Below are 24635 nucleotides of genomic sequence, written 5' to 3'. Positions count from 1 at the left end.
ATTGTGGCATATGTACTATATGAATGTCAGATATTCACAATGGAGTCAACTGGGTGTAAGATACATAGAATTCTCTGTAGTATCATCTCAAATTTTCTCTAAATCTAAAACTATTTAAACATTTTGAAGTTTATTTAAAAATTATTTACCAGCAGAAAAACATTTGAGGAGACCAAACGGTTCAGAACCTTGGATGTTAATGTAAGAATTTGAGTATTTTTAATGATCAGTAGGAAACCTTTGAAAAATGGCAGGAGCATAACATAATTAATACAGTCATTTAGGGAAAGTTTTTCTCTGACTGCACAGACAAATTGTAGGAAGGGAAAGGTGGCATTAAAGAAACCAATCTAATTCAATAAACTTCCATATAAAATGACAGAAAAAACAGAATTCATGTGGTGGTCAGTGTGAATATAACGATAAAGATTTGACACAGTAAAAATAACTACTAATATTTGGCAATTTTTTTTAGATGTGCAGTCTATTGGACAAAGTCTGGGTGATTTAGAAAAGAGATTTAATTTTATATTTATAAACTACAGTTGGGGTTAAATTAGATAGGGTGAAAGAATATATATTTGAATTTCCACGGGTAAATAAAAGTTTAATCATTTTCTCCAGGAATGTCCTGTGGTTACACAATTTGAAACTTCTTGATCAGTGAGCAAGGAATGTTTGGAATTTTTGACCTAGAATGTCATTGTGGTTTCTTTCACAATCTTTTTGTTATGATGATTGTGTTCTTACTTGAAATATTAACATTTTTTTCATAAGTGCAGAGCGAGCCATAGCCTCTTCCTGCATAAACTATGAATTAGGAGTCAAATAGGAGAATTTCCAGCTGCCAAACTATCACTTAATCAGTAATCTCTAATATGTATTCAGAATATTAATTAATGGTGATAATAGAAGTCTAAAACTGGCATATTGCTACAACTCCAAATTCATTTGATAAAATGAAATTTTAGGTGGTTAACTTCTATTTTATTCTCATTTACATTTCTACTTTTGATTATTAAAAGTAATTTTATATCCTATATCTCACAAATGGAAAATAAATTACTTCTGAAACTTTTAAAGAAGGGTAAATGTCGGGAATCATTAAATTTCAAAGTGACCCCCAAAACACCGGTAATGACTTGAGAGAGAAGGCTGACAGTTATTCCCATTGTGTGTAAAAGTCCTTTTGATGTCAGTGGAGATTCCTAGAATGTTTTTTGTAGGTAATTTGATGAGTTCAAAGTAGAAATAACTATTAGATTAAACATAATCTCAACTGGATTTAAATTTACATTTTATAGACTTGACTGGCTCTTTTAGGTCATTCTTATTAAAGAAAACAGCTCTTCTTTTAAAAAAAAAATCTAAACTTGTGTCATGAAAAGAATAGAAGTAGTTCAGTGGTTGGGGAAGGAGAGCCCACATTCATTGTTGACCTATACAGTGCTTTTCATTTGGATTCAGTAAAGTATGACATAATTTTATGATTAAAACGGATCAAAGATCCGTTTGACCACCAATGTGACCGTGAATACCTGAAAAGAATAATGGAATTTTGGTCCACACAAACAATGGATACCACAAAGACTCCTGTGAAAACAGTTCTCTCATACTCCCCTCAGTGTTGTCCACAGCTGAAGCTATGGAGGGAGCTCACTCAGGAAAGGAAAGGTCCTGGAATCTGGTAGATTATTTCCCCTCATGAGGTGCAAATATTTTCAGGATGGTTGGAATCCTGCGAGAGTACTTGGGTGGTATAAACTATGTAAAGAGAGACTGTTCATTTAGATCACTCATAATGCAATGAGGTACAAACATCTTTGGAGCTTTTTCCTCTGCTGAAAAAGCTTAAGCCAGTCATGCCTCTACCTTTTCCCCATTTTCTCTGAAATCTTGAGAGGTCATGGGCTTTTCTCTTTGGATAGTTAGTGTATTTATAAATTATTTGGCAAATGTTGCGTTTTACATAGCAAGTATAATAAAATTTTCATACTTATACTAATCAACACATACTAATGCAGTTTTTAATTATTTTTTGGTTAGAAAAAAGTAAAGTTAGTGACTATTATATTTGAGGCTGATCTTTTCTTTAATTCAATATTTTATTTTTGTTTTTTATTTTTACAAATACCTACTGACACTTAAATATCAAGCTATGCTTGCACAAGCATTTGCAGACATACTTATATTACGTAAAATTGCTTTAATACATCATTATATATACAGATGTGGAAACTGAAAAGTTTTGTAATTGTAAGACTGATTTGGCAGCCCCCACTCAAATTCTACCAATCGTTTTTTTCAGTATAGAAATAAGACTAATTCTACATAGGTAATATCAAGAACTAAGAATTCATTAGAGAGGGAATCCATTTGTGCTATTTCCAGCAAGTCTGTTGCTGATGATAAGAATGATGGTGATACATTGATAATAAAACATATTTCTGAGCCATAAGTTTCATTCACTTAACATTGCTTTTTTCACTAAGTATTGACAGTAAGCCAGATAACATTGCAGAAAGTGTAAATAGGAGTCTTCATGGAGAATATGGCATTTCAGTAAACATATGAAGGTAAGGACAGCCATGAGCGTAGTGAAGAAGTACAGCCAGGTGGTTTTTTGGAATAGGAAGTTCCAAGCAGATAGAAGGACCAGTGCAGTCCCTGTTGTCTGGTGTTTTGAATAAAAAGCACAAAGTCCAGCATGGCTGGAGAAGAGGAGATGAGTTTGAGGGAGCAGGAGGTGTCAGGGAGGGGTGAAGGTGGTAGGTGGATAGTATAAGACCACAGACTCATAGAAAATGGGAAGGCACAATTCTTGTTTAAATATCTTACTGAAGATGCTCACTATCTGTTTATTGAAAGAATCATCTAAATAGGTTCTCTTGTTGTAAAATACCAAACTCTGTGGAAATTATACATTGTAACCAAATTTGCCTAGAGATAACCTTTGTAAACACATTTGCATATTTCTTCAATAGTTGTCTTTGAATGTATTTGTGAATGACACACAGAGGGGCCAAAAAAATGTATATGCATTTTAAGAAAGGAAAATCTGTATTAAAATTACCCTGATGGTAACCACTTTGAGCACCTCTTGTAATTGCAGAAGTCAAACATGACTTGTATTTATTTTTTGGTATATATTAGTAAATTCTAATACAGTTTTTTTTTTCCTTTCTTAAAATGTGTATATGTTTTTTTGGTACCCTCTGTATATCCCACAATTGGATTCATCCCGACTATATGATTTGTGCGTTTTGCTTAACATTTAGCATTTTATCTTGAGCAAATTCCTGATCTCTAAATTTTGTCAAAAGCATTAGTCTTATTCAACTCAATATTCAAACTCATTATTGAGCAATTCTTTTGAAACTTGCTTGTATTTTTGGATCATTACATGTAACACACACACATATTTTATAATTTCATAAACGATGGACTATTCTAATTACTCTTACAGGTAATGTGCTGTTGAAGATATCGTTTATAATATTTCTTGTTAATTTCCTTAAGAAGTGATCCTAGGAGGAAAATTGTTTTAATGCATACGTATATTTTTTAAGGTTATTGATAAAAACTAAAACCTCATAGGAATTTAAAATAAAATTAACAGGCTATAAATTTCTCAAAATTTTTACATGCAATGCCAGTCCAGAATCCATAAAGGAAATATTCTTAAAAAGAAAGTACAATTAATTTTCATATTTAATTAGGTTTCAGGAATCATCTATGAAAAATTAATTATTTTAATTTTAGAGCAGCACCCTAACTATATTCATGCTGAGTTTTATTATATTGTTGTCATTATTTGGGGAAAACTGTTTCACAAATTAGTTTTAGGAATTACTATAATATCAGTTTAATGAAGAGTTTAGCAGATTATGTTTAAAGGTTCTTTATCAAATTAGAATGTAAAGAGGTCATTTCATGAAGTGAAGGAGTTCAGTTTTATATACATCAATTTAGAAAACCCAAAATTATTGCTATAGTATACACGAAGGAGTATAGCTTGTTTCATCAAATTATGCAACTGCAACTGAAAGGAAAAAGTGAGGATGAGAAAAATCATGAATTTTTAGTAGGTGAAGTAGTATATTTAGTAGATAGCTACAATCAGAGAATATGTTTTCTGAATAAAACTGAAAATTCTCATGGGTAGAAAAAAAGTTTCAATACATGAGCCATAATACAAATCCTGTGTAGTGTCATTTATGTGTGATGATGTATAATGAGTAAATTGTGTAGTCTTTACCCTGTGCCAGGTACAGTTTTCAAAATAATGTAATCACAGCATATTCACTAATTACATTACTCTAACTAGCTCTATTGTATGCCCTTCATTTGACAGTATAACTATGTAACCTTTGAAAATAGTATCCTTTGTGATTTTTAAGTGCAGCATCAACATTTTGGCAGAATCATTTTACAGGTATTTAAGTTACATGCATTTGAGTTAAACACTATATCTTATAAAAAATGTCTGCAATATACTTTTTCATCTGCTCTTGCTCATTGGAAGTATAATAAATTAATAATCCCTTGGTGAAATTAATAATTCTACCAATTTATTAGTCAAAAGTGTTTCTAAAAGTTGAATATAAAGAAATTATGTACAAACATTTAATTGTTTTAGCCAAAATTCCATTAAATGAATATATATATATATATATATATATTTGTTCCTTTGAAATGAACTTTATTATAACTTCGCTCATTAATTCATAACCATTTTAATAGCACTTAGTGACTGAATTTAGTTGGATAACCATATAATTTGTTATCCAATATAGCTCATTTTTTAGGGTGAAAGCACTTTTAATACTTCCTGTGAGACAGAATTTTCAGGGCAAATCCAAATCTATGGTCAGCGTAATACATAGGTATTTTTAAAATAATGGGATGAACAGTGTGCAGGAAAACTGAAATATAAGTACAATGTAGAGATGAAACGTGAGAAGTAAAATTAGTATTGTTCTATTTGGCTCCTCTGTGATTATTTTTTAATGTTAAAGCTTTTAATATTTGCATTTTAATTTAAAAATACAAGCTATTTTTGTTACTCAAAGAGGTAGAATATGTACATATCAATTAAAACTTTAATGTCTTTACAAATAGTTTAACACATCTCCTGTGTGTATTTTGAAGTGGAAATGGGTTGCTTGAAAGAGAATCCATGAGAAAGAAAATTATTTAAAATTTCTTTCATAGATAAACCAGCCTATCTAAAATAATTTTAATTGCTGCCAAAGTTCAAATATATTGTCCTTACATAGCTTGCCTTTGCCTAAACCAATAAACCTATTAATAGTATGTCTACTTGTAAAGGTAATTTATTTTTGAAATAAAAGCAAACCTAAATTTGAATGCATAGCAGACTGTTTTTCTATTTTGAATGTATGCTAGAGCTTATTAAATTTTAATACAAGTATACCAATTTAAGGTGACTTATGGTTTAATAAATGCCAGTGAGAACAGGAAGTTAAAGTGCTTATAAAATTCAGGAAGATAATTTCAACTTCATAATGCAGACTGATAACATTTTCTCCTACCATTTTTTCATCCTCTATTTTCTGGAATACAGACATTGATAGTTAGCATTTTCATACTTTGAGTAACAGTCCTGTGTGTATCACTGAATTGTCTGCAATTTTATGGATAAATAAATGAGAGATTCTCTATTTCTCATAGATGCCCAGGACGCATATGGCAGTTTTCATTTTTATACATTGACTGAATATTACTTTTGCTGCTCTCTTGGTTTATGAACAGTCAGTTATGTCTGTATTAATTTACTTTTAATTTTTACTTTTTAAATATTGTAATGTGTTTTGAGGTTAACTGGGCTGATATTCAGCAACTTGACTTACATTGAAATAAGACAATACTAGATGAACTAATACAATCTAGAACAGAAGGAAAGACCACAAATTAAATTGTATTTTAACATTAATTTATTCTAGACTATTAGTTTCCTTCCTTTGCTTTTCTTTTTTGGTCTCCTTTTTCATGTTGTCTCTTTCAAATGGGAGCAAAACAACTTTGTATTTAATTTTTCCAGCTCAAGTTATAAAAGTGAATCTCATTTTCAAAATTACCATTTCACCTAAAAAGCAAACACGCGCACGCGCGCACACACACACACACACACACACACACACATAATTGGCAGTAAGATATATTGGGGTGCCAAAAAAATGTATACAAGTGGACACTTTGGTCAATGTTGTTCAAACAGTACTTCACCATAATCAGAAGTGTCTGGACACTGATGGTAACCACTTTGAGCACCTCTTGTAATTGCAGAAGTCAAACGTGACTTGTATTTATCTTTTGTTATTGGTATGTATTGAGTATTACAGTTTTTTTTTCCTTTCTTAAAATGTGTATACATTTTTTGGCATGCTCTGTATATGACACAATATTTGATTTTATATCTATTTGAACTTGTTTTATAATAAAAATTTGAATATCCATTTCTCTTATAAACACAATTTTAAGAGGTTTAAGGATTTCTTCAATTACATAAATAAAGACATTGGAATTTCTCAGCTTTCCATACCGGGAAGGAAATCCCTGACGCAGTTAGCTTTGGAGGTTATAGGTTCTGAAGGGATGTGACTGTTGTCAATACTTCCACTTTTTCAAATACCAATATTTCCACAATTTTCACATGCCAAGGAACTAGTGCTCTTCGTGTAGTGAAGGTGGACACTTGAATGCAGATCAACATTTTTCTCTATTTCAGTGATAACTCATCGAAATAGTATCTGAAGTAAAAAAAAAGAAAAAAAAATTGAAAGGAACCTGATATATTATTTACTTTCATAGGTACATTGGGGAGTTAGGACACAAAATATATATATATTTTCAAATAATACTCAAGTTTTGAGATTCAGATATGAATTTTTTGTATTCTTTCATTTTTTATTCTTTTAAGTTTGAGCATATTATTAGAGGAATGACAGGTAGGTCAGAGTAGAGGCAGATTCTCTCTATATTTGACAATGGTGAATGAAATCAAATTGCTTAAGTCATTTCAATCTTTTTTTTAATGTATTGTGGTAGAAGATGGGACAATTCAACATTGATGATTGCTGTATATTTTAATGTTGAACTACACAGAACTGTGTTTTATAAGAAGGGTTACATTATTACACAGCTCTCCACTCCAAATAACTGTTTTCTTAATTATATAAGGCATTTTATGTTTTCTCACATTTTATGATCTTTCATTGTTCTGGAGGGTGTACACATCATCAGAAAAAAATGAATACACTTTTATAAATCCCTGATTGAACAAGGAAATATAAAACAAAAATTGTTACATTTTTATAGTTTCACATCTTATATTATTTTATAACAATTCAAGCCATGTCTTCAGAGATCAATTAAAATCAAAGTAGTTTGTAAGAATCCTTCCAATTTATAAACTGTAGTTACATAAATTTTGGAAACCATATTGCAGCATTCAGTAAAGTTTTTCTTCAAGGCAAATACATAAAGAAAGGTATCTCAGGGAGGTTCAGATAATTTATGGCAACACATCTTTGATATTTCATAGCCAAGTTTTATGTTTTCTTTCTGGATCAAGTTAGAAGCAAAAGAAATGAATCCTACCTTGACATGGCAAAAGTTGTATCTTAACTTAGTTATTAAGATGTGAAAGCTAGAAGTAGGTAAACCATTTCATGTAAGAGGCTTTTGCTGTTTTCTCAGCCGAAGGTGTATATTGTTAAAAATGCCTGATGGAGAGGTGTTATCTCTGCAGTCGTTTGCAGAACATAATGCAACTGCCATATTATAACAGGTACCTCCTTATCGGTAAAATTACGTCTGTAATGCTTTGCATAGTTACCATTGAGAGTGATTGTTAAAATCTAGTAAGTAATGCATATGAAAAGGTTTTGGTGAGAATGAAGACTATCCTTGTGTTCCTCTTACATGCAGGGATTTTCCTGTGAAAAGTGCACATCCAGTATTAGGAAAAATGTTATGAAGCATTAGCTAGTTCAGCAGTTAGAAGCAAAGTTTTAACCTTCAAAATTAAGTCCGTGTGAATTCATTTATTGTTGAGTAAACACACTTAATGCTAGTTTCATTTTCTAAAATAAACTATATAAAGGTAAATGTTATCTTTTTTTTATACTACCCTGAAGTGAAGTCTCTTCTCTTGAGATCAGTATTTGATTATTTTAAAAATTTTAACCTTTCTTTATTTGTTTTGTTTTATTTTGCTGAAAACCAAAAAACAGATGCACTGTATGGTACTATAATTGTTTCGTTTTAATAGAGTCTATTTTTTCCCCAGTCCTCAGAGAGATCCTATGTAGGCCATTGCCAGATGTATCATTCTAGAGTATATTAATCAAGGTTCTGAATGAGGATGGCAACTCCTGTGTGTCCAAAGAGCTGGGTCAGGACGTTTCTATAATTCCCTGATGAGGAGTAGAAAGATATTGGCCTTTTGTACTCTATAGAGTTTAGTGTTTGGTATTTTATTAACCACTTGATTGCTGCTCAGTGTACCTGCCAAGTAGGACACACTTTTGTTCCAGTAATTGAAAGTCTTAGTGTCCAATTAAATATAATATTGAGAAAAGTTTGCCACTGCCTGCAAAAATGAAATTGACTATGTTTTACCTTTTTAAATAAATTAAAATCAGGTGTATGGAGAAGAAGGGAAAGTTGAGTTGTCTTTTCTCTGTTGAAAAGTGTCTGGAATAAAACAATGGCTCCAAGTATGTTGATAATGTGCATCATAAAAAACTAAGTAATTCACCCCAATAAACTTTAATTAAAAAAATAAGTAATTCCCAAATGGAGGGACATAATCATATTTAGTTTGCTGGTAAATGATTGCCTCTTATTTAGCAATTCTAGCTTCACTTCTTGGTTTTGAGATCCTGCCAGAAACAGAGCTTTCATATAAAAACATACAAGATAAAATTGATATTTACAAATTAAGAAGGAAAGAAGGAAGGAAGGAAAGAAGGAGAAGGAAGGGAAAAGGGACGGAGGGAAGGAAGGAAAGAAGGGGGAAAGAAAGAGGGGGGAAGGAAGTAGGGAGGGGAAGGAAGGGAAAAGTTTGTTTCTAAAGGTAAATTATGTCTTCAGGGAAAATTGTATTTAGTCAATTATTTCAATGAAAGGGGATAAAATATATTGTGATGGAAAGAGAACTGATTCTGGGTGGTGAACACACAATATGAGATATAGATGATGTATTACAGAATTGTACACCTGAAATTTATGTAACTTTAACAATTGGCACCCCAATAAACTTTAATTAAAAAAGAAAAGAAAAGAAAACCAACCGATTTTTAACTTATAGTCTGCTGATTATCATTTTACCCCCAAACCTAAGCTTTTCTGAAGTTAATTTTGGATACGAAAATTGGGCCAAATTGAAGAATGATGGACCAGTGTATGAAATACCTATCTGTCATTTCCCATGGCTCCACTTTGTAGCTCACTTTTTACACACACAATTGCTGTCCTCTCAGATTTAAAAAAATAACAACAACAATAAAAAAAACCTCTGTAATGTAGATGTTATTCCCATATGACTCAAAAAGAAATTATTCAGGTATTATACTTGGACTTTAAGTCTACTTAGGGTATCTTGTTTCATGTAGAAGTAGACTATGAAGCAGGACACCTGGGTTCTGGTTTATTTTTGCCACTTGTCCCTTTAGCTATGACTTTTAGGGTCCTCCTGATATCCAGAACTGATAACAACTTGCATGTGAGTCCCATCTTCTTTAGGGATGAAGTTCAAGTGTATTGATATATGTGAAATAAGTGTGTAAATTCTATAACTGCACTCATATGTGATATTATTATAACAGTTATCCTGAACAAGAAATAGGAATATATGGTTAATCTTTATTATATTTTTCACTATTACCTCGATTTGCAAAACCAGTTACTTTTAGTTTTCCACATGCAACATTTTATGAAAGTACTATCTTGATTCTAAAATGTAAAAAGAGACTGCAGATGATACAAAATTATTTAAATCTTCAGTTTTATATAGCCAATTTTTTCTTATTTTATAAAGCTTTAAAAAAGTGGATTTACAATTTTGTACAAACTAATTGTATTTAGCCTTAACATTTTGAGAAAGAAAACCACATTAAATAAATAGAGAAACCTATTACAATAGGATATCAATAGAAAATGTCAATGTTACTTCAAATAGATTATTTTAAGAAAGGAAAATACTGATATATAGTTTTTTGGAAACAAAAGAAAATGAGGAAAGTAATTGGATTGTTTTTAAATACTTTAGAATTCATTCTATGCACTGTTACCTTAAACTGTATCCAGCAAAATATAGTACGTATTTCAAAGCATTACTAATGAGATTATAATTTGTTTTTATCATTTACACTGTATAGAGGAAGTTAGTGCTTTTTTGTAATAAAGCAAGGTATAACCTTTTTATCTTTTTGAGTATTAACAATAGATTAGAAAGAAATTGTAAAGTGAAATTCACAATGAGGAAAAACATTTTTTTCTTCGAAATGGCAGTGAAACTGCTGAAATTTTTTGTCTGTGTTAGTAGAAGAAAGGAGTCAAATAAGTCGAATATGAAGGGAGGCATTGCTTTCATGCACTTAAATTCCTCCCACAACTACCATCAATTGATACTCTCAACAAACTGGTAATTGCCCACTTGATTTGTTTTAAATAATTCTTAATTTGGAGGGATTTTTGAAGTAGACTTGAAGAAATCATTAGGAAATAGTTGCATGCAGTGAAATCATTTGTTGGGTTTTCTTTTTTTGTTGTTGTTTTTTAATTCTTTATTTATTTGTTATTAAAACTGTACTTTTTTAGAAACATCCCTTGCTTTTCTTGAGGCGATCCATCTTTTATGGAGACAATCTTCTATTCATTTGGGCACCTGCTTAAGTCTTCCAATGCCCGCTCTCCATTGAGCTGCATGTGCTTGTTTTCATTAAGTGAAAGCCCCATGAATTCAGGCTGGTTTTTTACTCTTCTTAGTCCTTCATGGCTGCACAGAATAGTTCTTATTTATTCATAAAATAAAATGGTTTTTATGCATATTAGCCATGTTGCAGAACAGCAATTTAGCAGATTTCTGCATGAATGTTTCGTGCTAGAAATCTAAGATGGCTTTTTTTATTCCTGAAGAGATATTAGTTTCTTTTAGGCCATCCTTTTAGATTTATGTTACTATGTCTCACATCCACTATATAGAACTCATAGAAAAAAAAGAAAAAAAAAAGAATGCGGAGGTCCTGCCAAATAAACAAAATAGGGAAAATGATGTTAAAAAGGAAACTGTCTCTTATACCCAAAATGTATAGCTGTGTTACCATGTAATCTAATATTTAGATTCTATTATACCACATTTTTACCAAAAATGAGCTATGAACGACCTGTTACCAAATCATACTGCTTGGATAAGACTTATATACTCTGGATATACAGTCAAAAGTCAAACATTCTAGAACTTTTTTCTTTTTTTAAGATCATAGACTAATAATGATATAAAAGAAAGTCTGTATGTTTACCATCCTTATCCTATGGCTCAAAACAAATGATTTTATTTTTTTTTAAGGCTACGAAGTAATTGGAAAAGAGGTCAGAAACAGAACCAAAACTCAAAGTGTGACATAGTTCACATTAAATACATTTAAATTATCTTTATTATATGAAATCAAATAGATCGCAATTCTGCTTTGGGTTTCCATTATTCTTTCTGTTATGCTCAAATATACTTTGGTTTCCCAGACACACTTCACTGTCATCCATAGGTAACCAAGTCATAGTAATGAAGCATCTAGATTCATCGGCACTGAGCACCCACAAACTTGATGAAGCAGTAATGTGTATATTTTGGTGTAACAGGATACAGAGATGTCATCAAGTAAGATTTTTACTTAGGCCTGATATATTTTGTGGTGTTACAGACCTATAAAGTATTCTGAATTGATTGTATTTCTTCATATAAATATGGAAAGAATATGTAGAGGGATACATATAGACGGAGGAGAGGGTTTTTTTGTTTCATTTAGTTTTTTTTTTTTTTTTTTTAAATAACATATGATTTTTCATTTACATGCTTATTTTAAGTACCATTACTGGGAGATACTCATGGGAAGGAACTTCTCTTGTTGACCTGATAAAGAAACTGGATACAGAACAAACACATGCATAGAGTGACAGTTCTGAAGTGAAGTCAGGGTTCAAATACTGGTCTTCAGTGGTTTGTGAAGATCATCCTGCTGTCTTTTAATCTTCCTGAGACACAGAGGCTGATGATAGAAATTGGACAATTATTCCTGCTTATGTGACTGAAAATGCCTAATAGCAGCATATTGTGTTTTTCACACTTTCAATTACTAATTTTGAGCATTACCTAGTGACATTCATTTACCTATTTTATAAAAGTGATTGAATGATATAAACCCCTTCCCCCCCGCTCAAAAAATATTCCAACATGTTGTTTCTTATTCTGAAGTGGATTCAGCTTTCATTCAGGTCACAGAGATATAATAATCAGAGATGCTGCCTCGTAGGATGGCCATGAACAAAGCCGGCTTTCAGAGCTCAAGAACTTAAATGAGCCGTCACCTTCACGTTAGGTAGCATGCATTTATGAGGGAAAGAAAAAGAGAAACAAGATCTTTAGCATCTTGTGGAAAATAAGAATAAAATACCAGCTAACCATTTTATGTCAACAATTGAAAGAAGAAAAAAGTTAGAAAAGTCTTGACATATTTTGTCCCCCACTCTGATTCAGTTCTATGTAAACAAGAGCTCCATCTTGGCAACTGTTTAGCTCAAGGCACAGATTTGAAGTATTAGAGATAATGGCAGATTTATTAGATTAACTGTCGCTGGGATCTTTTATAGTGTCCTAGATAATTACTAGCCATGGTAAATTCGAATGGTTTCGGCTTGTATTATTAGAATGTGTGCATTCCCTTGTAGGCATTGATGTGTCAAAAGAGGTATTAAAAGGTCTACATTTAGTTGTTTCTGTTTTTAAAGTGCATGTGTGTGTGAGAGCATTTGTGTGTGTGTGTGTGTGTGTATAATAATTCGTTATCTGATTTTTTTCTTCCCCAAATTAAAAAAAGGGTGAAAGTTCCTTTCTGTTAATTTCCTGAATTTTTAAGCAACTCTTCTCTCAGCTATCTATCTAATTTTAATTATTGATCTGTCATCCTTTGATTACTCAAGTGAAAACCACCAGAATCCCTTCATTAAATCTGCACATTATATTTCTCCCTTCTGTTTTGTATGATTAATTCACATTGTCTCTTTGCATACTTGTATTTTCATTCTGGATCTAATGCTCTTTTGGCCTTATTTTTATGTCTTGTTCTTTACTAGCTGCATTATCTATTAGATTTTTGCAAAGTATGTTTTTATTACTAATTTTCATAACTCTTAAATTGGTTTAAAGGTTTTTGATTAGCTTAATATTTTACATGGAATTCCCTAACATGCTTCTGTTTTTCTATGTACATAGATGAAACATCTTTTAATTCAATTAATAAATACACAATTGTTATTCAGTTTTAATGGATAAAAATTCATATTATTTTGCAGAAAAGAGAGTTTTTTTAAGACTATTGGTCCCAAATGACATATTTGTTTTATTTTTAAATGACCTTTTTAGAACAAATCAAAGGATGCTAAACTTGATATTTCTTTACTTTTTGGGTAGCTTGTCATGTCATGGTTTACTCAGAAAAATCTGTTTACACCATCATTCAGGCATAATTGTTAGCAGTGGCCCTTACCACCTTTAGAAATACTTTTGTTTGAACAATATACCATGTGATCATCCAATTATGAGTAACTACAACCTAACAACATAAAAAAGCAAGACATATAGAGACAGTGTGGGAATAGAACTGTACCTGAGATCAGGAGAATAATTTTTGTTTTGCTACTAACTACCCTGGAGCTCAATTTTCTTAGTTTATTATGCAACAAAGACATTCTATTGCACAATCTTTAAACTTTCCTTCATTCCTAACATGTAAATTACAACACACAGTTACATCACCTTTGAGATTCAAACTACACAGATTGTTTATGCGTATAAGCAATACGGTGTTTCCCCAAAAATAAGACCTAGCCAGACAATCGGCTCTAATGCGTTTTTTGGAGCAAAATTTAATATAAGACCCAGTATTCTATTCTATTCTATTCTATTCTATTCTATTCTATTCTATTCTATTCTATTCTATTCTATTCAAGACCGGGTTTTATATTACAGTAAAATAAGACATTATTTTATAGTAAGGTCTATATAAGTCTTATTTTAAGACTTATAGTAAAATATATAGTTATAAATAGTTGCACAATAGTTGCAAGGAAAAAAGTTTAGCTGGGTATACCTGATTTAAGAGATGACGTGGATATCTGCTTATCTGAATATCTGAGTGAATATTTACTTTCTTTGGTTTGGCATTATATTGATATTATCCAAGTACCTTTAGAAAAATATAAAATAACTTCATTCGTGTAACTATCATTCTGTATCTGAGCAGTGAATCAGGCCCATGGAAATCTGAACTAGACTAAGGAAAGTTGAGGCCAAGCAATTCTGAAACCAGTGTTCTTTCCACAATCGCCAATTGAGAGTTAAGTAACATGTCCTTTTTTGTGTCACTATTTCTTTGAATGTCAATAAACCATATGTAAATAATGAATAGAAGGCTAAACTAAAGATAAACCTCTCATTATTCTTTTCCAGTATTAAGATCTGGTGGAAAAACAATTGTTGAAAATGGAATTTAGTTTATTAAAAAATCAAAGAAAGACAAAAGCTAGCATCACTTTTCAGAGTTTATCAAATTACCTTCTCACAGTATTACTTTGTTTCTTTCACCTCCCTGATTTTTGTTACATAAAGTGTAGAAGTGGAGGTGGAAAAGAAACTGTATGGTAGACATCAGCAATGCGTTCTAACCGCTAATCTTGTTTGTGGTTTGCATGTGGCCCAGGTCACATCCCGTGACTTTCCTGGTATTTCTCGTTTTTCCACTAAAGAAACCCTAATAGCAGAGGACAGTAAAACATAGTTATGAGTCTTCTAACAAGTGCTAGACAATACCCGTAATTTTGCTTTCTTTTTTATAATAATATTTGTTTTAAGAGAAGGAATGACTTAAATCATTTCCCATTTAGTATTTTTATTCTCCAGGAGATTGCGTCTTATCTATTTTTGGCTTTGTGTATCTTGAAAGCCTTTGGCTTTGCGTATCTCTAACACCTTCCTATTAGAGAAGCATCGAGATAGATCATCAAAGGCTCTGGAATTCTGATTCCATTCATGGAAAAAAAAATGCCCTAAAGGGAAAGAGTAGTGTATGTATGACTTTGTAACCTAAACTGGGAATTAATACTACTCCCAAAAGATTTTCTGTGTTACTCATTATAGGCTTAAGTTTGCAGTGAGAAACATTATACTGAGCATATTAAAAATAAGAGCAACAACAATAATGTTTTGCTTTAAAACAGTCCCAAAATGAATGGTTCTCACTTGCAAAAAGCTCTGCATGCAAACTGAGTTTGTGTCCAGATTGTATTGTAGTTCCTTAACTTCCCATTTCTGCTCTAGCATTAGAACCTAATGGCAGACTTCACTGCATGGTTTTCAGGTCCCGTTCTAAGTACTTTGCATGCGTGTGCTGACTTAGTCCCACAACAGCCCTATGAGGCTAACCCCATCTTACAGACGAGGAAGTGGATGAATAGAGAAGTTAAGCAGTTGGACCTAGGACACATCTAGTGGGGCTTAAGATCCTGCTATGGAGTGTGCCAGACTGAGTCTTGCCCTTCCCCAATATTCTACCTGCCTAACGTTATTGATGTTTATAAGAATCGGGCTTTAGAGAATTCAAATGTCAACACCCCAAACGGAGCAGGTGGGTAAAGTCAAAGCATGCTACGTGTGTCTTCTCGCTCGCCTGCGCCATTGTGTGCTCTCAGAGCCCTGAGAGAGCTCGCAATATTATGTGCAGCTGCATGTAGTGAGGCCGGCCGTGTCTGCCTCATAACTGACCCACATACACAGAAGAACACCCTCCCTTCCTCGTTGTCTTGGATGCGTTCTGAACTCCTGCTGCTTCCTGTGCCTTCGAAAAGTGGGGGAAGGAAACAGCTATTAGAAGCAGGCACAGGGAGGGATGCCGGCAGGCTCCCACCTGCCACTCGCCTTTCTGTTTCTTTGCAAAACTGGTGTGTGTGTGTGTGTGTGTGTGAGTGTGTGGGTGGGTGGGAATAGCTGCACATGTGCATTTGTGTGTTCTGCCTTAATTGCGTTTTTATATCACCAGTTTACTTTTCTTAAAATTTCACAAATGAGACAGTTAACTAGTTTTGGAAATGTTCCTTTTTTTTTTTTTTTTTTTTGGTAAAGACATGGATTCTTTGGCCAAGAAGTTCATTAAAAAAGTTCATAAAAGGTTCCTTATTTTTCTCGAAGTTTTGGCAAAATTATGAGTTCATTGAATCACATGAATTTGGATATAGTTTGATCATCTACTTTCATGCTTGTATGCATAGCATACACCAGATATAAACTGCTTGGCGTAAAAGGAAGATTTTTTGAGGGAGGAAATGTCTTTAGGTGACTTGGGAGATTGGTAAACTTATGGGGGAGGGGTTAATAAGTCAAAATGATATTTCCTACATGGAAGAAATAAAGGAGGTCTAATAAAGTGACGGATGGGAGAAAGAGTTAAGTGGGGGAAATATAAAGAAGGGAGAGGAAAGGAGATCGGAGTAAAACAAGCTCCTAGTTCATGTATCTTCATAGAACACTTCTGTGTACTGGAAGGAGGGAACTCGCTCAGTCCTTTTACTTCCTCTAGTATCCTTCCCTGTTAGTAGGACTTCAAATTAAATCCAGAGTTGGTATTCTTAGTACGATAGTCAGCCACCCTAAAAGTGTAGCAGGTTTTTATAAACTAAACTAAACTAAGAATCTACTATGACTTTTAAAGTATAATAAGGTACATTTTGAATTTCCAAACTCAGAATAATGAACACAATTTTAGAACATAACTCTTTTGTAATTGTGATACATGTATAAGTTTGGTATTTTCAATTGCATGGACCACTAGTGATGTTTGCTTTCTGTTGACTCACCTCTTTCTTTTTACTGTTGTTATTATTACTGAAAGAGGTAAATTCACAGAAAAATAATATAAGATTCATTTCTGACTTAGTTGGATGTTTTATTATTTTTAGATACCTGTCCTCTGATTTCAAGACTAAAATGAATAAGAATTCAGTTATATATGTCTGTAATCTCTGAAATTTAATCACAACCTGGCTTGTACCTGTCAGTGTGCCATTTTGTTTTGACATCAAAATAATGTAGATTAAATGATTTCCCCTTCTCTGTAGCCGTCTTCAAGGATAATGATGATTACATGGCTTATTATGTCTTCATGACTTTTTGGTAAGCATTACAGATTACAAAATCTGCTCATTAAAGCAGTTTAGTAGTCAGCAGAAATTTTGTATAAAACCCAACGTGTATTGAACATTTTCCCCTTTGATTATAGTTCTGATAATATAAGTCAGTTTTTAGAATCTAACTTTGCATTATTTTTCTGGGTCAGCACAATGATTGTGAACTAAATATCAAGAAAAATAATTAAATAGCGTTTCCCTATTGTAAAGCCTGGCTTGGTGACTCAGATTCCCTGTCAAAGAAACCTAAGATGCAGGCGTGGTACCCAGAAGACATTATTGGAAAGAAAGGGATGGAGTAATTTACTGTGCTACAATAAAGCATGCATTGATTTTTCATTTAAATAAATTGAAATAACGTGGCAGGAAGATTCTAGTGTGAACAATATAACAATACAAGAGATATTTCCTTGCATTTGTGTATAAGATACTATTGTCAGTTTTTTACACACTTAGAGTGAATGACTTTGAGAGACATACAAGTTGGATAGATTGATTCTTAGGCTTTGCACTTCCAAAAGTCACTTGAATGCTCCATAAGTAGCATACATATAGATGTATATATAATACATATATAAAGTGTAGCTTTTTTTTTTTTTTCATTCCTAGGTAGTTTCACAACAGGCTAGTTGTGAGATTTGACTCAATTTCTTTTCAGAGCTACTTGATATTTAGTCTTCTCCGCTCCCACAGCATTTATTTTCTTTTATTAAGTAGAGTGCTGCAATAAACTGAATGTGTGTGTTTTCCCAAAATTCCTATGTTGAAACCTAACCCCCAGTGTGATGGGATGAGGAGGTGGGGCCTGTGGGAAGTGATTGCATCACAAGAGTGGAGCCCTCATGAGTAGGATTAGTGCCTTCATAGAGGGCTCCATTCCACCACGTGAGGACACAGGGAAAGGGAGGCTTCTGTGAACCAGGAAGTAGGTCCTCCGCAGGCACAGTCTGCAGGTGCCTTGATCTTGGACTTTTCCTCAGCCTCCAGAGCTGTGACAAGTAAATGTCTGTTGTTTATAAGCACCCAGTCTCTGATAGTTCGCTGTAGCAGCCCACATGGACTAATACAAGTGTCGTACTGAAAAAAAGATGATTTATTAGTAATATATCGGGACATAAAGCCCAAAAGAAACTGTGTGTGTGTATGTGTATGTGTGTACTAAATTAACTTAAAAAGAAATGCCCTTGGTAATAAAGAATATAACTATTGCTAATATGCAGTATTTTAAGATGGAATTTAGTGTAATATTTCTTAAGGGAAATATATAAAATAAAATAAAAATGTAGTCAAATGTGTCCCAATAAATGTACATAAATTGAATGTTTTAATATTTGTGCATTCATTCCACCCCAAAGTGGAAACATTTCTTAATATATGCTGCTGAGTATCTATGGACTTGTATCATCTATGCGTCCTATCCATAGTAAGTTTCTGACTACCAACATGCAATTATTTGAAGCCATGTTTACAAATATGGAGATATGTTTTCTCTTCACAAAAGGCTATTATTGCATTATTAATGCAAATGCCCACGGCCATATGTGCACACACCTACAGTTACACATTTGAGTCATTCAATAGCCTATGAGGATACATGAAAATGTTAAGCTAAGTTGCCATGCAGATATTACTAAAAACATGATTTATATGTGAAAATGAAAAGTAGTACAAACAGAAAAGAAGTTTAGAACATAAGCACAAAGAGCTATTAATTTGCAGGTATTTTAAGAATATATCCTAAGTATTTGGTGGAATTTGGAATGATCTCTCTGTCTCTGTCTCTGTCTCTGTCTCTCTCTCTCTCACACACACACACACACTCTTTTCCTGGGTGATTTCGGTTGAGTCTTGTACTCAGCAGCATCAATTTTACTGGCATACGTCCTTATCCCTATGTTACATGTAGTTTATTGATGAATCATAATATAGAAGACAACATTTTAATTTAATCACGTCAATCTTGTTTTCCTTTTCTAGAGTCTGCTTTTGTAATTCGCCCCATTGTCACTCATGACAGTCATGTTTTGCTCTCTGGGTCTTTTATATGTCAAAGCTTCTTTTTTGACTGTTAGATTGCTAGGGCTGCTGTCACAAAATCCTACCAACTGGGTGGCTAAAAACACCAGAAATGTGTTATCTGGAGGTCTGGGGACTAGAAGACCAAAGCAAGGCAACAGCAGGGCCATGTCCTCCCCGGCTCTAGAAAAAGGACCCTTTCGTGTCCTTCCTAGCTTCTGGTGGTTGTGGCTGATTCCTGGACACACCACCCCCATTTCAGCCTTCATCGTCACATGATAGTCTCCTCGTTCGTCCCTGTCTCTTGTTTCCCTTCTTATAAGGACATCAGTCACTGGATTGGACCCATCCTAATAGTAACTTAAGTGACTTCATCTTAAGTAATTATGCCTGCAAAGACCCATTTCTAAGTTGTTAGGTGGGTACAAAAGTAATTGTGGTTTAAAAGGTTAGAAAATTGCAAAAAACACAATTACTTTTGCACCCACCTAATAAATAATGCTCTGATTTTCTGAGAGGACATACATTTTAAAGGGGTACTTTTCAACCCAGTCTACCCTCTGGACCCCTAAATTCACATCCATCCTATTTACAAAATGGATTCACCCCCCTCCCAAGTCATCTAAATGTCCTAATTATTTCCAGCATAAATTCTAAGTCCCAAATCTCATCTAAATGTTAACTCAAAAAGCCCCAAATTTCAGTACCTGAATCAGGTGTGAGTGAGTCTGTGGGTATGGTCCATCCTAGGGCAACATCCCCCTCCTTCCACAGGCCTATCAAACTAGAGAACAAATGACCCACTCCCAAAATACAGTGGTGCAGCCAGTGTAGGGTAGATACTCTCATTCTAAAAAGGAAAAAAATAGATGGAATAAAGGTGTTGCTAGTCTAAAGGAAGCTAGCAATGCAGCAGGGCAAATTTCATTAGGTGTCAAGGCCGTAGAATAATTATGTGTGTCACCCTATACTTTCAGTCCACTTCACCCTCTGGGACAGTAACCTTCCCTTCCTGGTCCCTGTATCTGTGCCAAGGAGTCGTTTTTCCACGTTCCATCTCATCTCTATCCCTTTCCGTCCATGTTTGTAGTGTTTCTGCTACTATAAAATTCTCAGTAACTTTGTCTTCTGAATGTTGTCTTCTGCATGTTGAGGGGTCTGTCCAGTAGACAAGTGTACCCTCCATAGATCCTTCCTGGATAACCCCATCTCTAATCCTGACTTCTCTGGAGATGGTTGATTGGATCCCCAGATCACGCATCCAATCTCTATAGCAAATGACTCTCCGGCCCCACCTTATCTTTGTCTCAGCATGCTTAACTAGATATGCAGAAATTTTTCCAAATCAGTGCTAGTTCCTTTTTTGCTTAAAAGATTAGTTCTTCAACTAATCTCTTCCCTCTCGCATTGCACTGTAACCAGCAAGAAGAAAACAGGCTGCAACTATCACACTTTGCTTGCAAATCTCTTCAGCTAAGTATCCAAGCTCATCAGTGAGAATTTCTACTTTCCACCCAACAATTTGGCCACATTTCCTACTACTTCATAAAAAGGATGGCCTTCCAGTGTCCAATAATGCGTCCACTTGAGACCTCACAAGAAGTACTTTTAATATTCACATTTCTATCTACTTTCTGTCCATGATGATATAGCCATGTATGAATTCTCTGAGATGATGGAACTTTTCCCTGCAGCGTCCTCATTCTTTCTGAGATCTCAGCAGAATCACCCCTAATGTCCATATATCTTCCAATAATCTGCTCAAGGCAATCTAGGCTTTTTAAAATCATGCATCTCAACACCCTTCCCGCTCATTCCCATTGCCCAATTCCAAAGTCACTGCCACATTTGTTGGTATTTGTTACAGTAGCATTTCACTTCCAGGTACCAAAATCAGTACTGGTTTCCTCGAGCTGCCTCAATGACATACCATCAACTGAGTGGCTTAAAATAACAGAAATTTATACTCTTTCTGTTCTGGAAACTAGAAGTTCAAAATCAAGGTATCAGCAGGTCCATGCTCTCTCATGGATCTAGGGGAAGCAGGGTGCATTCTTCCTTGTCTCTAACCAGCTTCTGTGGCTGCCAGCAATTTCAATCCTAGACACTGCCTTCTCTGCTTTCATTTTCATGTTGCACTCTCCCTGTGCAGCTCCCTCAGTTTACCCTTCTTAAAGGGACACCAGATTTTGGATCAGGGCCTCGTTGAATCCAATATGACTTCATTTTGAGTAATTCCATCTGCATCTTATTTTCAAAAAGATCATATTCTGATATTACAGTGGACTGGACTATTGGGGCAGAGAATATTAATCCCATGCATCGCCTGTACTGTTTTTTTTTGTTGTTTTTTTTTTTTTGCAATTTGGGGAGATTTACATATTTTTTTTGAATAAAGGAGTTCTATACTTTATGTGACTCAGGTTATATTATTGAAAAAATATAGGATATTTTGAACATATCTAAAGTATTTTAGGTATTGATCACTGAGTTTGGATTATTATCAAGAAAATGTAGTGCCTTTTGCATGGTAAAATGGTCAGTGGATAGGAAATTTTTCTATTTTTGGTAAGACTGAAAATCTAAGAGAATGGTGTCAAATGCAAAAAAAGACAAACAAGTCCAGTAAGAAAATAGTAAATGAAAGTTGTAGACTATAAACTGCTCTCGTCTTTGACGAGAACTGGACTGTCTCTTCAGAATTTTGAATTGAATATAGTAACAAGATGACTTGCAGATTAATTATTTTCCTTCCGCTAAGTAAATATTCTGTATATTCTGTACTCTTTACTGTGTTAAATATCACAAAAGGCATCACTTAAACATGTGTATGAGGCAGATTTATTTTCAGGTTTTTCCATCTGTTGTGGGAATATACTTTAAGAATAAGAGAGAAATACACAAAAATTAAACATGAAGACAGGGGAAAAAAGAAAAAAAAATGGAGAGAAACATCTGTAGGCCGACAGTGTAGAAAAAATGCTTGAGCTGTCTGTTATTAACTAAGCAACCTGTTTTACATTGGAATCCTGCATAATTACATTCCAGGGGAGGAGCTAACAACAGATGTTGAAGACATGTGAAGATAATAAGAAAGTGAGACTATTTGAAAAATAAAGCTACTTTTGCTCACCAACAGGCATCTTTTTTTTTTTTTTTTGGCAGCACTTTTAGGCAGCAATCAATTTCATATATTTACTGCACATTTCAGTAATGTTAATGCAAACCAAATGTTCTTTTTTTAAGTCTAAGAAATTGATCAATTATACACATCTATAATACATCTAAGCTAGAAGTTAATAAAACGCAAAATAAAAAACACAAAATGTAGCATTTCTTTAATTTCACATTACATAAATGTTTTATGTTGGGTTAAAAAAAGAGTAGAAATTGTTACAGAAATGTACATATTTCTCATTAATAAACTCAGTACATATTTAAAAATTGAAGGTTTCTAGGTGATTGAGTAAAAAACTAAATTACAAATGGTCTGTTGTTCCAGACAATATGCAGTGTGTAACTAACATTAACATGCAGTACAATTATTTATTAAAGCTTTACTCTCTAGGGATATTAAGCAATAGACAGTTTGCAACTTTAATTTTGGTTTACATCTACCTACTATTGCAGAAAAGTCTTTATTTTAGTTATGATAAATGAATCCATCATCATCATAAAAGTATTTTTCCAACTGACCGAGGCATTCTTATAATTACTTTACTGTTTCTCTCTCATCTAAACTGAAATACTCCAGTAAGTTTTTGTCCAGTAAGACTAAATCTTATGTATATCTGGGGAAATACCAGTGAGCTTATTTTTCTAGGGATTGATCAAGCTAAAGAATTTGAAAATAAATATTGAAATCAATTGAGGATTCATGATTCAATTGGCCCTTTTTTCCCCACTTGGTTTTTCTATTTGTTAACTAAAAATATTTTATTTTTCAAGCATTCCCGACTTTGCTTTCCTTTGCTATCCTCACCCTACACACCATCACAAGTAGACTTCAGTCTGTTGATCTGCTTCCTCAAGGTGAGCAATTTCTTCATCTGCTAGCTTTCTTCTCTGTGATCTGAATTTTACTTGTTAGCTGATGGCACTCATAAGACTATACACACATAAATGGCTGTATATATATACAAGGTCCATGTGGAATTTGTAGGCTTTATTTTTTTAAAGAAAAAAATATAGTGAATAAGTAATTTATTCTATGATATCTACACTGCTACTATTAGTATTTCAGGAAAAGCTGTGTAGTGTTAGGGGTTGAAAAGAGAATCTAAATATTCTTTTACGTATATTGGGGCTTTTCATATTTTTTATTCTTAAGTAAGTTTAAGTGGCCCAATTCTTAATTATTTAATATTTTTTTAAAATCTCTACTACTCATAGTAATTTCACTTTGCAAATAGTGCAGGGAATGCTAGGGGGAAAAAATTGATGGGATGGAGGGTAGGCTGGTACAGGAAAGGGGCCTGATTATTTTCCCTGCATGTTAGTTGTGGGTGGAAAGCACAACTGTGACAGCCTGAAGAACTCTGTTTAACATAAGAAACAGGGTCCCCAAATTCTTCTTTCTGTTTCCGACAGGCAATTATACTCCATATTAGCTAAGTGTTATTCTGTGGATATATATTAAAGGCTTCTTTACACATTACTTTGTAAAATCTTTACACATAGCCCTAATATAGATTCCTCAAGTCAGGAAAGAACCAAATTCATATAAATTGCAATAGCTAGTGAAGCTCAGTATTACAATCCCCTGATCTCAATACATTTGGCCAATATATTTTAATCTCTAAGTATGCTCTGAATGAGACTCAGATACTCTGGGAAAACACATTGGAATTTGAAATAACAGGGTGGATTAAATGAAAAGTAGGAAGGAATATCTATCTCAGGTGAAATTTTAGCTTGCTGCATATTTTCCTATGTCTGGATAGTATATAGTCCAAGTCTTCGAGTCATTTGAATGCTTTAAAGAGATTTGTTTGGTTTCTGAGTAGTTCAATCTCTAAATAAGGGGAACAAGCCAGTGGAGAAAATGATTATATCAGTCTGTTGCTGTGCTTGAAAAATATGCATGTGTAGTAATCTGACAATCACTGTTATAATTATTTGTGTTGCTTTACTCGGGG

The 24635-nt window shown here is 33.5% G+C and overlaps 1 protein-coding gene across 6 annotated transcripts in view; it reads left to right on the top strand.

The window, feature by feature from the left end:
* PCDH17 (protocadherin 17) overlaps positions 1-24635 on the top strand; it is a 93866-nt gene that overhangs the window by 51630 nt on the left and 17601 nt on the right. For 5 of the 6 annotated variants that reach the window (XM_074329348.2, XM_019712615.3, XM_019712614.3 and 2 more), the window contains one exon: positions 23446-23529. The exons of the other annotated variant lie outside the window; for it this stretch is intronic. In XM_074329348.2, the coding sequence (XP_074185449.1) occupies positions 23446-23529 (84 nt within the window). The remainder of the gene's footprint in view (positions 1-23445; positions 23530-24635) is intronic. 6 annotated transcript variants of the gene reach the window in all.

This window comes from Rhinolophus sinicus, chromosome 16 (genome assembly GCF_057876585.1).
Source record: "Rhinolophus sinicus isolate RSI-liver-muscle chromosome 16, RSI-T2T, whole genome shotgun sequence".
Lineage (NCBI taxonomy): Eukaryota > Metazoa > Chordata > Mammalia > Chiroptera > Rhinolophidae > Rhinolophus > Rhinolophus sinicus.
Note: the sequence above shows the minus strand (reverse complement) of the source record. Positions and strands in the feature narration are given on the sequence as shown.